At 43.2% G+C, this 16,507-nt stretch overlaps 1 protein-coding gene across 1 annotated transcript in view; it reads right to left on the bottom strand.

Annotated features, from left to right (window-relative positions):
* Nucleotides 1-7,838: 7,838 nt before the first annotated feature.
* Nucleotides 7,839-16,507, bottom strand: part of LOC103768603 (olfactomedin-4-like) — a 21,565-nt gene continuing 12,896 nt past the window's right edge. Inside the window, 2 exon segments of the mRNA XM_008935755.1 lie at nucleotides 7,839-8,632; nucleotides 16,461-16,507. The exon segment at nucleotides 16,461-16,507 is cut by the window's right edge and continues 26 nt beyond it. Coding sequence (XP_008934003.1) covers nucleotides 7,839-8,632; nucleotides 16,461-16,507 — 841 coding nt within the window.

Below are 16,507 nucleotides of genomic sequence, written 5' to 3'. Positions count from 1 at the left end.
CTGCAGGAGCTGGCGATGCCAGAAGCAGTACCGTTCCCCATCCCGGCTCCTGTCCTGCATGGCAGGGCCTGGTGTGAAGCTGCACAGACTGCACCCCAAAGTTTTTAAGGGAGTCAGGTTGCTGGAAGGGCAAAGACCCCAGCAGTCAGCACAGAGACAAAAGCTGAGATGTACACACTTTGTTTTACCTACCGAAAACTGACTGTCCCACATTCTGCAAAGCTGCAGATTCCTCAAGGGGAGGGGGGCTATGAGAGGAATGCTTTGCAGGTAAGATCTTTCACAACTTCCAGATGACTTTTTCTCCTTCTCCACTTATAAAGGCATAGAACTGAGCATGAATATGAGGAGCATTATTATACCTTCCCCGTCACATTAAGGTTTCCATGCTAAATGGCTGTTAGTGAAAGATTCTGTGGCCCACAGCTAAAAGACACTATATGAAGAGCTAACCATTATTATTCCCATATAAAAAGCCAAACGAATGTCTTCCCTCTTCAAAACATACCAAAAAGGGAGATGCAGAAAATATTAAACCAAGGTGCATTTTATCACTCCAAACTTTCCTGAGATCCAAAGACCCAACATCTTTAACGTCACTGTTTCTTGGGGGTATTTTTCATCACAATAAAATGATTCAGCAGAGAATGTTTCCATTCAAAATGTTTCAAATTGCTTTCCTGTCAAATGTACAAAATATCCTGCATTATGCATAAGAAGGATTTGTACCTCAGCTTTGCTAACATAAACAGTATTTCCAGCATAGGCAACTAATAGAACAGGTTAATGCTCTGGGGTCTGTTCATAATACAGATGGTAACGATTTGTGCAGCTTATGTATGTGCCTCCCACACAAACATCAAGGCCCTGAGTTCTTTATGCCAATCTTTCAAACACTGATCTTCCATTGCACGGGCAATGGCAACAATCTTCCATCACCTCAGTCTTTCCAGTCTTTGGCCCACCCTGATCACAGATCAGGAGCTAATTAACTGGGTCACACATGCGCCTAAAATTAGCCAAGAATCCAGCAGGTGAACAAAGCCATGGCTCAGTAGGTAAAGGCACAAAAGGCATTCTTACCTCCAATTACAGTGTCCAGCACTGGGGAAGTGGCCTGTTCATGTACCCACACCACAAGGCACAGAGGGCGTTGTCAGGTGTTTCTAAACAAGCTGGGTCATTTCTGTGGTACAATGCTTGCACCCTGGAAGCAAGTTGGTCACATTAGCATCACCTGCTAGCCAAGCACTCATGTTAGCATCGTGCTAAAACAGCTATCCAGTTTTTCAGCTTAAAGAAGCTGAAAATTCCATACTGCCAAATGAAAGGTGGCAAAGAGATTTCTGTCCTTGGTCCAAGAGGCACTGGCAGCTTTACATCATCTTGGCTTAGTGACTCAGTTGTCACTGTAAGGAGCAGCACTGCAGGGCATAGACGTATCCGTGCTTCCCCACGCAATGCGGTGAGAGGCTTGAGCTTCTAAGAGGAGGATGCAGAACCGACACACTGAACCAGCCAGAAGGAAATGCCAAAGACTAAAATCTCCTAGTTAGTTGCCATTGCAACACTAGGAGTCAGAGCCAAACCCCATACAAATCCATATAGCCCTCAACTCTCATTATAGCACCGGCCAGGGATAATACAGGAGCAGAGGTTTGGGGTTTCAAAGCAAATTCTACATCTTTCCTCTGAAAACTGTATTACCATGCAGGGAGGAATGCCATATCCAGAGAGCCTGAGGGATAATAACATCCCAGCTCTTCTGTACCTCTCTGATGAAGAACTCCTATACCTTAGATAGTTTCTGTATGCCTCACGCACACTGATCATGAACATTAGATGCAAGAGGCAGGCTGTGGGACTCTCAATGTTCAGGGAAATTACTTGAGATAGAGTGTTGGCCCTCTTCTTGTTTCTTCTCTTCGTGGGTCCTTAATGATTTTCTTTCAAACTAGATGGGGACCAAAACCATCAGTAATAGAAAAGATGGTGGCAGTTCAAAGTGTTATATGTGAGATTTACAGGTAACCAGGCCATTCTCCTCAATGCTGATAAAAACAGAAGTAGGTCAGCTGAAAGGAGAAATCAACACAAATTTTTAAGGTTTAGAAAACACGACCTAGAAGGAAGGTGTGGGAATGTGTACTTTATCTAGAAAAGATAAGACATCACTGATATATGAAAAGCGTTTTCTGCTACATAAATGATTCTTTAGACAGATGAGAGTTAACTACACTTTGACTCAGTTGCAGGCAAACAGAAAAAGTTTCTAAACTTCAGGCTAAGGTCATCCAACAACAGGATTATCACTGTATCTTTGTCCTGTTCCTATACACTTCTCTGAAGCCCCTGCTGTTGGCCACTGTTAGCACAGAGGACACTGGGACAGTTGAGCCCTTGATCTCAGCAACACAGTCATGCTTAGCTTCTTAAATCTGCTAAATCTTCAGTAGAGAAGGTTTATGAAAAATTTCCTGGTTGTAAGAGTAGTTAAGTGCCCAAAGAGGCCACCTATGGAGAATGTGAAATCTCCTTCATTAGATGTTTAAAGAACAGATTGCACAAACAGCAGTTCAAGGCAGCTGAGACATATGTGATCCTGCCTTCAACCAGAGGGATGGACAAGGACATCTCCTGGGATTTCTGTTTTGGATTCTGCCTTGTTTTGAAAAGTTCCAGCCAAAAGCAGCTCACTCAGATGTCTTCTTCCAGTGGCACCTTCTGTCATTGGTGGATCCACTAGTCGTATAGCAGTATTATCCTTCCCTTTCCCTCCCCAGAATAACACATGTACCAAAGGTAGAGAGATGTAAGTGGGATATGGCTGTGTCGTGCTATTCCCTAGGAGTCACACAGCAGAAGATAAAGAAGTTTGGGAGATGCTGAGCTGGGAACTGTGCCATCACTTTCCAGCCTCGTTGCTGAGCAATGTTTTCATAGAATCATAGACTCATAGAATGGTTTAGATTGGAAGGGTCATCTAATTCCAAATTAGATGTCATCTAATGTCATCTAGTTCCAACCCTCCTGCCATGGGCAGAGATACCTCCTGCTAGACTAGGTTGCAGGTCTAAAACCAGATTTTAAAGCCAGATTTACCCTCACCCTTGGCCCAAGGCCAAGTACAACCCAACTGGCCTGGAGAATGTAGGCCAGTGGCAGGAGCCATTCCCTGAAGACTTGAAAGAACAGTTGCCCATACAGCTTCCTTCACTTCATTTGCTTCCCCATCCATGGCTAACAGCTTGCAAACTGGCAGCAACCCAGCAAGCAGAGGGGAAGAGGAGATTCCTGCTAGACACACACATTTGCCCTCACATGTCCTCACTTTTACAAATCCTAATGTTCTGATTCCTTAATTCTCATCTCTCCAAACCCAGCTCAGCTACAAAACGAGCAATTTATCCTGTTAGCAGGAGAACTTCTAGACCTTCAGAATCACAGGTTGTTTGGCAGTAAGAAAAAGATCATGTCTGCAAGCCCTGTTTGTGGTGCATGCTTTTGCCGTTGGTCTCTGGCTTTCAGGGAGCAACTGTTGGGCAGTCAAAAAAATGCAAAGAAATGAAGGACAGAAATCAAACATTTACAGGAGGAAAAGTGAGCCTACCCCACATGGTACAAATTTAGGGATGCATTGTCACTACATTATGTGCACCTAGCTACTGAAAAAATTTCCAACAGAACGTTTACACAGTTGTCTGGAAGCATATTGTTTGCCTACTTTTGAAAGCCAATTTATATGCAACACACATAGCAGCATGCATGAAAATTCAGACAAAAACACAGATGCATGGAACAATCTCTGGCCAGCTTTTGCTGCTCTTTATTGTTTGTTGTTTAGAAGTACCTACAAGAGAGAAGGAAGACAGCAGCCCATTGTGCTAGGTGCTGTACTACCCCAAACTGAAAGACAGGTATTTCCCTTGAGAAACATACAATCTCCATTTAAGACGAGATACAACGAGTGAATGTAACAGAGAGTGAGGGAGTGACATACGGGAATGAATAATAAGAGACTTTATGTGTGCCAGCTTTATGCTCTCATGTGCCAGCTAATTGAAAACATGATGCAAATAAATACCAGTCTCCACTGAAGGCAACAAGTTATCTGTAGTCAGCTGGCAATTTATCAGGAGCTTCAGAGAAATTCATCAGTAATCCAGAGGACCCCAGGGAAGCTGATAGACCTGTTTAGAGAGGGCATCCCTGAGAAAAGTGTCAGTGTGGGATGGAGGGAAGGGTGTGTAGCAAGGGAAGGGGAGGATGGAGGAGGTTGGCATCGCTTAGGTAGCAAAGCAGGGAGGCTCAGGTGTCAGGGTTGCTGAAAGGGAAGGATGTGAAAGTCCTGGACCAAAGAATAAAAGCTCGTATCTGACTTTTTAAGGAGAGGGTGCCATTTTGCAAATGACAAAAGAGAATTAATTTTGTCACCACACTTTGAACAGGGGGGTGGGAGGGAGTCAACAAGGTCACTGGGTGTCAGGAAAGCCTGGATGAAAAAGGTTAGACTGAAACTTCCGTCACTGCAGGCTGTCTAAGACACGGTGTGGAGCCACAAAACTAGTAAATACCCTGTGCTGGAAGTGTGGGAGTGAGAACATCTTAATGTTCCAGAGAGGTTCCAGTCCTTCCAAGGAGGAAGGAGAAGAAGAAACACTCCTCAAGAAAAACAGAGGAGCACCAGCTGCAGGAGAGGAGGCAACAGGTACAGTGAGTGAACCCTGCTCAAGGTTGCGTGCAATGGCCAGCTCAAGAATGTGCTTTGATTTTAACACCCACCACTACTGAACTACCTTCATCCAATGCCTGAAAGGACAAGTCTAATAGGAGAAGTGAAAAGATGTATGACTCGCTCTTGAAGTGTTCCTTTGCAGAAGTTCCCTCTCTCCCCATTGCATGGCTCAGAGTTGAGTCTCCCACCTTAGGTGCCTCCAGTTAAGCCGTGCAAAAACCACTCATCAACGAAATTACATCTGAGTCCCTGTACTGCAGTTGCCTGTGTCACCATGCAGACAGATGTCCTCTCCTTTGGGCTCTGTGGCAAGTAATATTTATGTTCAATATTGTTTATATACCCCAAAACCTCCACGGGGAGATGTGAAATCAATAGGCCGGGAGCTGGAATATAGTCATTTCATGCCTCTATTTTTCTGTTTTTAAAAGCACAATGGTCTTTTTACAGCTCTGAAGAGACTCTTATTAACAGAAGCACTGCTAGCTGTGAGGGTTCCAGGAGCACTTATTGGCTCACTGCCCACCCTGCCCACTCCCCCGGGCTCTCCCCAACCCTGTCCAGGACCCTATGTCAGCTGCCAGCCTCTGCCCCAGAACAAAAATCAAAGGACAAGCTCAGCCTTGCCAGGACCGAAACATCCTGACCCAGCCCCTCCACACAAGATAATTTAAGGTCTCATAAGTGCAGGGATGTTTCTGCATTCTTTCTGGTACTGAGCTACTGAGGTCTAATTCACTTGTGGTTTATCTTCTCTGCAGCAGCATTGTGTGGTGCTCTGAGGAGGTGGCCACTGATATTGCCTTTCTTCCTCTGGGCCACTTCAGTGAGGTCCATCTGGAACATACTACCAGGCTGCACAATGCCTGGGCCACACTCAGCTGAGCATGGTGGGCAGCCACAGCATCCCCACCTTCACCGCCACCTTGAAAGTCTCCAGACCAAGCCAACTGCTGTTTCCAAAGGGGAGAAGGCCAGACAGCAAAGACCTGTCCCCAGGAAGGACTAGAGAATCGCAGGCAATTCACCAGAATCAGTCACATACATATTAACGCCGACTCCCTCCCTAAATGATGGTGAGGTGAAGAGCCTCAAAGCCCATGCTAACGGCATTTCTTAATTATAAGTGGAGAGCTACTCACCTTCTGTGGCACACACACACAGATGTAGAGGGGAAAATAGTTTTTTTTTTCAGTATTTTCTTCTTCTTTTTTCAGGCAAATCCTTACTTGGGCTGCTACAGTTTATTCACACAGCAGCTTTGCCTGTGCTGACTGCTCATATTACTGCACCAATGCCTCCATGGCTTTCAAATTCATTTCACAGGTTTCCAGGAAACAGATGCTGATACCTGATAAGTGGCAGCACCTGGATTCAAAGTGTCATCAGTTCATCAGCCTGGAATGTCTCGAGTAACATCTCAGCTTGGTGGAGAAATGTTACCCCAACCAGCTAACATATTTCTGTGTGGGGAAATAAAGCTCTTTTCATGTACTTGCTGACATACTGGTTCACACCTTTGTGTTGTTCCCAGAGCTGTCTAAGCACATGGAGCCCAGGAGAGTGCAATGATCTTGTTTCAAACATTTGGTGCCCTGGCTTCCCACTGCATCCCAGAAGCTACCTATTTGTCACAAGCAGCTTTACACAGCTCTATAGCACGGCTGAGATTCTTTGAATTTTTTTTTTTATTATTAAAACAGAAACAATAATTTGCATATGCATTGATTTTGATTATCAGAGGACACAGACATGATTGCATCAGTAACAGAAGGAAATGAACCACATAAACTGCTTTCTTTATCAGAAGAGCTCTGAATTTCAGTATTTCAGCCTGCTTTCTGACATGATGAAGGTAAGACATTGTTACAGCGCACATACTCAGAAATTATTACACAATACCCATTATCCAACCAGTTTGACCACACTTCTGTTTTCCACAAGACTTCTTACCTTGCTGTAAGACAGAATTACCCAGGGAACAAATTGGATCGTACACTAACAAGGCTTTCAGGAATCTAATTACAGAATGGCAAAAATGCTGAATAGAGGCACATTAAATAACACAGCTGTCATTCTATGGCAGTGCTTGATATACACCTAAGAGCCACTTGTGGCCAATAAAGTCAATGGGAGCATTTGCATCAGCTTACAAGAGCATAAAGCAAAGGAAAAACGTGTTTCTTGCACTGTAGTGCCAGGAAAATGGAGCTATGGTGACCACAAAACATGGCTAGACCGTAGTAAAACTATTCGTAAGGCCAAGTTTAGGCACATGAAATTGCTAAGGGGATCAGAGTGAGACAGATGTAAAGTTAACAAAAGTCCTGCTGCCAGTTTTTCCCCCACAGTCACTCTGAGAAGCCAGCTTGGTGCCATGGCAGCATGGGAGAGGGTTGAGCTGCTAGGAGGTAGCTACAGGTGGGGGACCTCAGGGGCAGCTGTCCCACTGCATCAGTGTTGGCAAGGGCAGTAAGCTCTGTCCCTGCCATGATGCCTTCCCTGCCCTCCCTGTGGTAGGACTTCCAACAGCAAAGTGCATTTCTATCGTCTGTCCGTTGAAGCCTCGAGCCGGATACTACTGCTTCCACCTAGCAAACAGGTTGCTGTCTTCCAATAAAGTCTACTTCCCATACTATTATAATCCTTCAATTAATTTCTTGAGGCCTCAGTTCACTCGGATGAAGATCAGTGGAAATTCTGGGTTTCTGGGTGACTTGCCTGTGTTACACTGACAAATGCACATCAGTGCGTAATTAACATCTCGGTAAGTAAATAGGCTGTGCCCATCAATTTCTGCGAACAAAATGCACTAAATCTATGCACTAAATCTACCCTTAGAGGCAGGACAATTGTAAAGCACCAAGCACCAATAAACACCAATCAAAACTTAAAGAACCGAGTCCTGCCAAACACTGCTGCCAGCAACACTACTGACCTGAGTGGGCAATTCCTTTAAAGAGTACAAGTAATGTATATAACATCCACAGATACAGTACGTCAGACCAGATGAACTCTAAACTGGTAATGGCATTGCCAAAAGGTGTATTGGATCTCTCATTTTAGCTGTTGCCAGTTTTATCATGCTTGTTTCACCTAGGTGCTAAGGCTGAAAGGTTGTATCATATCTTAGAAGGTAACCATCATTGTAAACGTACAGTTTCTGATCTGTGGGGTTGTAATCAATACTCTGGATTGTATCTAACTTTTTATCCATAATGACACTAACTCTACCATCTTGGCCAGTAGTCGTGTCATACATGTAAAAGATTTCCTCTTTCCTAGTGTTCATTGGCCTTGTGGCATAGAGAACACCACACAACATGAAAGCATTGGAAACAGATGGCTTGTACTGTCTTGTCTGCCAAGTGTTCAGCACATCAAGTGTGGTCTCATTGAGTTTGCTAAGTACAATGTTGCCCATGCTCTTTTCTGTTGAATATATTACCCATAAACCACTTTCATCCACAGCAAAATCTATATCTTGCCACGCTACACCTGCGTAAGAGAAACGGTTACCAGTAACAGCATCTGGAAGCTCCTTCCTCAAAACCATGGTGTTTCTTCGTAAATCATGCTTCATGATATATCTTGAATTATAAGAATGATAGTACAAATAATTATTATAAAGGGCAGCGCCACTTCCTTCTCCATATGTTATTCTACTTTCATACAGGGGTTTAAACAGCAGCAAATCATCAAAGGAACTATAAATTCTGTAGTATTCCAAGTATCTGCCATCTGTATTCAATGGTGCAACCCAATAGACTTCCTTCTCTGGGTTAGAGGGAGAGTAATCTCTTCCCCAGGAACCATATTTGTAGGAAAATCCTCTCCAGTTCAGTTTCACAATGTAGGGCTGGCTAACATTCAGCAGTCCCCGGTGAATGCAGCTACCTGCAATTAAAAACGGAAAAACAGGTTTTCCATATGTCATTAGAAGAGAGGGTTTGCATGTTGTAGCCTCTACAGTGTGCTTCCTAGTGATTAGTTTTGTGGCAAAGCACAGACATAATGCATAGCTTCAGGTGTAAAAGGCTCATTTTGAGCCAAGGTCAGAAACTGGATGGCACTAAGTGTTCCAAGGTGATTCAGAAAATTAGTTTAAAAAACAAACGAACAAACAAAAAACCAACAAAAAGAGTATATATTACTACAGCTGTTGTGGCGGGGAGTGGGGCGGGTAGAGAAAACATGGGGACATACATCCTCCACCAAGATTAATCCGCAGAAAATAAGTGCTCGCTGCACTGTTCCAGACAAGGGACAGATTTCAGTTTCTATCCATTTGAATCACGCCAGCCTGATGCACTAGGAAATCCCTTGGAAAATACAATTTCAGAAGCATTTCAGGTTATTTTCTACCTCAGTGGAACTGAGCATGGGAGGTGAGGAAAAAAGAAAAAGGAGCATCTGATTTCCATGTACTTCACTGTGCAGGGGATAGAAGGAAGAGTAGCAGTAATTCGAGAGTCACATTTCAGGTTAGCATTCTGCTGTCAGAATCACATCTTGATAACACTGTGTCAGAGCCACATGCTGCCTTCCACCTCAGGCCCTCAAAGAAATCTGCAGACAGTCACAATCACAGTCTAGGAAATGTAGACAGATATTACTCTGGGTTTCACGTGAGTCAGCTCTAAAGAGAATATGACTTCAAGCTGAACCAGAACAACTCTATTTTCCACATATCTACAGAACTATGAAGCTATTTTCAGGATCACTGAAAAATAAATTCAGATACAAGAAATACTTTCCTTTTGCTCATGGTGAATAGCAGTGGCATTCCTGTTTCCTGATAAATTCTCAATATTTTAAGTCACTGGTAGAAAAAAATCCTCCACTCAGAAATGTCTGCGGGCCTCTGGTGAGTCTGAAGCTGCCACTGGCAAAAACCAGCATGCTTTTTGCCAAGTGTTAACTTTAGATTTTTGTATTATTGCCACAAAAGTGTCCCAGATTTTTCATTGTAAGGGTATGTTCACCTCAGGTGATGGAGATAGATAGAGATGTCAAGTGACTGGCACCAGCTCACAAGCTGAGTGGTACTCCAGTGTTTCCCAGTTCAGTGGGGTGCTCTAGTCACTAGACAGCCTTCCTTACTAAAGATGTAGTATAGTATGAATAGACCCAAGTCTCACATGTCAACTAATGGATAAATTAATGTCCACAACTGTTTGGTGTAATAAATACCTCCCTCAGCACAGGAACTCCATGCATGGCCAGCTATGGTGTCAATGATGAAAGTCAAACTTACCACTTGAGGTTTTAATACTTTGCATGAATACCCTGTCACAAATGCTCATGGTCTGTATGAAAAGAATGGCTATTCATAAGCTCAGTCACATGAAGGGATGCCTAGAATATAAATAGCCTGTGTCTTAACAGAAAGAAGAAATAACAGAGAGAGAATTTACCTTTTTCCCACAAACCTGGCCACCCGTAAGTAAGGCCAGACAATATCCATGGAGCTGAACTGAAAACTCCTAAGGCCAGTGATAAAAAAAGCCTAGGAGGTATCTTGTTCTTAAAAGCATCCTAGTCTATTCTGTAGAGAGAGAGAAATGTGAAGACAGACCGATATGAAGTACTCTACTTGGAAAAAGACAGGGAAACAAAATCTTTTCTGAAAAATGAACTGTTGCAACCACAGAGAAATCTTTTTCTGATCTACTTTGCCATGGGTGAAAGTGCTCTGCCTTTAGGACAAGGAAACCTGTGGCCTGGATATTAGAAGTGTCCAAGCAAGAAGATAACATTTGTGGCAGTGGAAAGTCAATTTGGGTAGTGAATCTCTCTGTGTCTCCTCCTTTCTCAAAAAGTAATATTTCTCTCTTTGCACTACATAATACCTTCACCCCTCCCAGTTTTGTGCCATCTTGCTTATGGTGACATGTGATTCACCCTCACCCTCCTCTCAACATCTATGAGAAAGATGGGGAGCGACTTTGTATTAAATATAAACCACTATGCTGAGATAAATCCCTATGTCCCTAGGGCACGTTGGCAATTAGCTTGGAGTCGGTATTGCCCACGAGAGCAGCTCTGCAACACTGAGTGACCAGCTCAGGGCAGAGAGAGCGACAACCCCATCATTGTGAACAACCCCATCTCCTTCCTTTTGTGCCCTGAGACTCTTGCAGCCGAAAGGTGTGGTGACCCTGGTTGAACGCAGCGTTTCTCCATTCCACCAAGAATCAATGCGAATCAGCACTCCTGGCTCGGAGCAGATGAGCATTTAAGCATGCACTTAAGTGCTTTATGAAGGACAAGGCCCTGGAGCAGAAACCTCATTTCCAAATATAGCACATAAGGAAGGCACTGCTGTATGACTAGCCAGGCTGTTGTCTCTGGAAATGGCATGCAACATAGCTAGTAACATGGCCTCAGTATTTGGCACAGATAGCACTGTTTGGAGGTGCTTATACCTCAGCTCATGCAAAGGAAGAAAGCTAAGGCAGACATGAAAAATGGCTTGCAGACTGCCAACTCCATAAATCAGTTTGAACTGTTTTTTCTTATATCTCTGTTATGTATTGTTACCTGTGGCATGAGGGCTTCTTTCAAGCTGGTGACATCTTGAATATATTACTGTGCTAAATCACAATAAACTTATCCCTGAATTAAATGGTTATTAAATGCTTTAAAACTCTTGATTTGTTTAAAAAAATATAGCACCAAAGCTTGCAGGTATTGAAGCACTGCTAAGCTCATCTATATGCGACCTCAAATAATGTTTCATGTCATTAAGCAGAACACAATTCCAGATTTATTTTAATAATTCATATATTGTTTCATAAATAAAAAACAAACGTGTGTTCAACAGAGAGACCTTTTTTACAAAAGAAATAATAAATTATTATTTCTTCCCTTAAAGAGGTCTCTCTGCTGAACACTTGTTTGGTTTTTATTTATGAAACAATGAATTATTAAAATAAAGTTAGAAGCGTGTTCCGTTTTAATGACATCAAAAAATTGTCTGAGGTTTCTACAGAGTATGTGCTTGATTTTGATTTCCTTGAAAACTCTCCCAGAATTATTATTTTTTTTTTACCAAGAAACTCTGTGGTAGTCAGGGGGTGATCTGTCTTCTGCTCAGGTTCAGAAGAATTCATTGTTGTTTATTTAATCTAAACTTGCCTCCCTGTCTGGATCTTGGGGGAAAAAAAAAGCACAAAGGAAACAAAGTGTCATGTAATTTTGTAAATATTAGAAGGTACTTGAAATAAATCCATATGCATTATTCAAACTTCCAAGTTTTTAACTCCTTTCTCCACTGTTTTAGGCCAACAATAAAAGATGTCCTGGTACTTTTTCCTTCTGTGGTTTCATGCTCATGTAGCAAATAGGCAAGAGGACTAACGTAGGTACATACACACGTACTTCTCCCTACATAAAGAACCAGCATTTCAGCTCAGTTTTGTATTAATCCTTCTGATTCTTCAGAAAAGGAGCAGGCACTTAGTTGTGAGGACTGGAAGAAGCCTGACTTGCTTGGCCAATGGGCTGCAGAACTGAGCATGAGACACATCCTGCTGGGTCTCGTTTCACCCACTTCACTCTGAAGCACTTGCAGAGCACATCAGCTTTTCACTCCAACAATACAGGTACCAAAAAACCTCCAGCAGCCTCCTCCCACCAAGCAGCTGCGTCTGATCACAGAAGAAAAAGGACCACAGTTTGCCTGTGCAGCCAAAGGCCGCAAAAAGGCAAGACCCACATTTGAAGGAACTCCCATGAAGGGTACAGAGAGCAGGAGCAGGATGGTGCTACGCTCTCACACATTCTCCCAAGCACCACATATGCACCCTTCTCTCCCGTCAGACAAACCACTGCATCCAGATGTGCGAGCTGTTACTAGCCTTGCTATGGCTTGAGACACAGGAGACAGAGCTGCTCATGGAAAGACTCATCTTGGCTCCTACTGTCTTACTGACATAGGAAGACCTACACAGACACCTCAGCCTTCACCAGTATCATGGGGCACAGACACAGGCTGACTCCTGTGTCAGAAAAGACTTAATATTGTCAGCATCTAATAGGGGCTGAGTCAGAGGGCTGGAGTTCTGATCTATCTTCAGGTAACTAAAAACTCAGGTGCCTCAGCTAAGCCCCTTCCATTACCAGTGGAGGAACACATGTATTTTAGGGGCAGTTCAGGCAGTCCTGAAAAGGATGCACTGGCCAGCTATTTTCAGGTGCCTGTAGGCATCTCTCTCTCCTTTTGTGTAAACATACTCATTTCAAAACACAAACCAGAACCCTTAAAAAACAGATACCCTGGGGACACAGAAGGTAAAATTTACAGTAAAAGTGAAATCACTCTAAGACTAATAGGACTAATCTGTTAGGATTTTCTGAGTTTCAGCATTAGGCTGCACCAGATCTCCTTCCTGCTGGGACCTATTCACCGGTAACTTGCAATCCTTAATTTCTGAATGTATAAAAGCCAGAGAAAACCGCTTTGCTCTTTTTTCCCTTCTTTCTTTTTATCCCTTTGAGAGTTACATCTGACTTGCTTCTCCCTGCTGCCCCTCTCAGATCATTTCAGTGAGATGTGACAAAGAATCTGCTGCAGAGTCCTCAGAGAACCATCCTGGGGTCTTTTCTCTATATACTTGCCCTGATGCAGCCAGATGAGATTGGTGCAAAAGAAAAATGAATGTATAAATACTTCTTCCCACTGGAATGATGAGAGAGAGGCCAGGAACTGCTGCAGATAGGAAAGCCAGCGATGATGATAAGGGTGATGAACTATATATTTACCAAGCTCCATCTCAGACACAGAGGCACCCACCTCTCCAGTCAGAGAGCAAGGCAAAAGGAGACCAGTGATTTCTTTCTATGTTGTTTGAGAACAGTTCTGCACACTGAGAAATACTGCAGTGAAAGCCTTGAGGGACAGTCAGAGGGGCTGTGTACTACAGCAGAGAAGCAAGAAGCTTTAATTAAACTTGCCTTTAGACTCATGGTCTTAGACAGCTTGGGGATTAGCCAAGCTCTCTCTAGTTCATGTTGCCTACCCAAAATATGCAGGAGAGAGGATGAAGGGGAAAAGAAAATGTAGTCTGAAAACAGGACAAAGAGTCAGTTTAATACAAACATTATAAATATAATATGAACTAAAAGCAGGGCAAGGCCAAATGGTTTGGCAGGAATTCAAGGCATTCAAGCTTGCAGAGAAAACGTATGGAAATTGTGTTCAAATGCATAAATGAGTGCTAGAGAGCTTCAGAGGCCTAGGTGTGAGCATCCATGCAAAGCCTCCAAAGTGACCATCTAAAAAATGCAGCTCTCTCACACACTTACTCCATCTCCCCAGGCAATAGCATCTTACTATTTCCTCTTGTTTTCAGATACAGTCTGCAGGACATGTAATTGCTCTGCAAAGTTCTCTACCCAGAGAACATTTACTCCCCACCAGGCACACAAAGTCAGCATACACCACTCCTACATGGATCAGCAGATATCTGATCCTGCATAACACCTGAGTTATCTGTATAGTTGGCACCTCCAACAGGCAGGAAACTTTCCAGCCCTCCATGGTTGCTTTGCCTTTCCTTTGTGCTAGCCTCAGACATCACCCTCACCCTAGAGGTGGCCATGACAATACAACCACACACATCCTTCAACCCTTCCAGCGTTCCTGTTGCTGTGGGTAAGAGATAAACTCACAGATAACACCAGAGACTGTCCTCAGCTGTTGTCAGTGGTGGTAATTCTCTGGAAGTCAGTGGAGCTACCGTTGTTCATACCACCTGGTGTTTTGGCCTTGTAGGTTATTTCCTGCCCTGTGCTTCCCACACAATGCAGTGACACGCAAAGGTGCCTGAGCTAGCTGATACACTGCTTGGGAATAAGGCAACACTAAAGCAACACCATTTGGGTCCCTCGTAAATTCTATCCCTGCATGGAGCTGCACTGTGAAGCATAGACCTCCTTTTCCCACCCCGTGAAAGCTCTTACATCCCCCAGACATTCGTGCCAACCAGTCAGGTATAAAAGCAGCCACTTCCTCCATCACTCATGGAAGGACACAGTATTCTTGTTCTTGTTCCAGAACTCAGTACTTTCTCACTGAAACAAAGGTTTGCTGTAGGCTTGAAGAGAAAGAGGCTGTTTCTTTCCACACACCATCACCCTCAATAAATCAAAGAGATGCCCTTCAAACACTTTTAAAACATTGCTTTTTTTTTTTTTCATTGAAACATTTTCACAGAATCACAGAATCACAGAATCACAGAATCACAGAATCACAGAATGTTAGGGGTCAGGAGAGACCTCCAGAGATTGAGTCCAAACCCCTGCCAGAGCAGGACCATCAAGTCTAGGGCAGGTCACACAGGAAATTTTAAGCCCGCTCTTGAGGAGCAGAGAAGGGATAAGGGCCTTGAGATTTTACAGTGCAGGGTTTTGTTCCAGCTTTCTCTCCTGCCTGATCCCCGGACAAGGTGTTACTTGTGCATACTGTCAGAGAAGTGCAGCAGCTGCCTGCACCACCATGAAGCCCTAAGGAGATCTCCATAGAAAAGGCTGCTGACCCCAAGGGAAGCTTGTGTTCCTGTCTCTCACCTTTCCAATGAGATGTTTGAACTAGCTAACCCTAAGGTGATGAGAGGTAAATGCTGCTAGGTGCAAATTTGTACTCCTTGCCAGCAGGATAACACTCCTCCTTTTTTATGGGCTCCTCTAGCTGATTGCCAACCAGCTTATGTGAAAAAGCAGCATCCTTCCCTTCGGTATTGTATACAACAGAGTGCTTTCTTTCTTACAACACTCTGTTAAAATGAACCTGCTGTGTATAAAACACTCAAGGGATCAACACAGTTTGAAAAATCCTCCTATCTGTTAGCAAGTGAGATGCTTGACCTGACGTACTTAAACTAGTGTTTCCTAAACTGTTGCTCCAGTGTGTCATATCTGGTTCTCAGAATTTTTCAGACTATGATTCACTCACAGTGTGATTTTTCAAGCTCAAGACAATGTCAAGACAAAAATCATTTTAGTTGTAAAGTAATTGCCACATGACCTGTGACTGTTGATACTTTTATATGAACCACACTCTGGGAATCACTGATCTGAGCTCCAGAACATAACCTTTCCTAGTTAAGAAAATGATAAAATTCTCATTCCACTGAAAACCGTAATAAAGCTCCCACTTATTTCCCTGAGACCAGAATTTCCCTCCAAGGTTCTTGACCTTCTGATTTAGAAGAATCTTTTGCCTGTGAAGCAAAAGTAATCTTCATGCAAAGCTACCTTCTGGAGCTTGCACGCCAACAGCTTTAGTACATCAGCTGTTGCTCATACATTTCTCTTGCTCATACATTTCTCAAGCAGCATTAGAGTAAAATTACCATGACATGGATCACTTTCACAAGAGCTATTAAAAATCGAAGCAGGACAGATAAAAATCCATTTCCCACAAAGAAAGGTAATTTTTTTAAGAAAGGGAGGTAGAGATCCGTTCTTCACCCTGCAAATGAGAGGAAGACTACAAGTTTTTCCAGTTGAAAACAGCTACTGTGTCTGGAAGAGTTTGTTTCCTGCCCCATTTTCCTTTTGAACCCACTGATGAAACATTAGGAGCTGTCTGCTCAGTTTTTCAAGAGCTAAGTTGTATCATTGCAATTGCATTTAATATTAACAAAGAGAAATCTCTGCATTTACTTTTCTACCCATGTATAACATAGTTTCGTATCTGATGTACAACAGAAACACTTACCTGGTGGGAAATAAGGGGCTACTGTTGTTTGGTTTGTGCTCTCTTCA

This window comes from Merops nubicus, unplaced genomic scaffold (genome assembly GCF_000691845.1).
Source record: "Merops nubicus isolate BGI_N331 unplaced genomic scaffold, ASM69184v1 scaffold11232, whole genome shotgun sequence".
Taxonomy (NCBI): Eukaryota; Metazoa; Chordata; class Aves; order Coraciiformes; family Meropidae; genus Merops; species Merops nubicus.
This window is presented reverse-complemented; position numbering and strand designations above follow the sequence as displayed.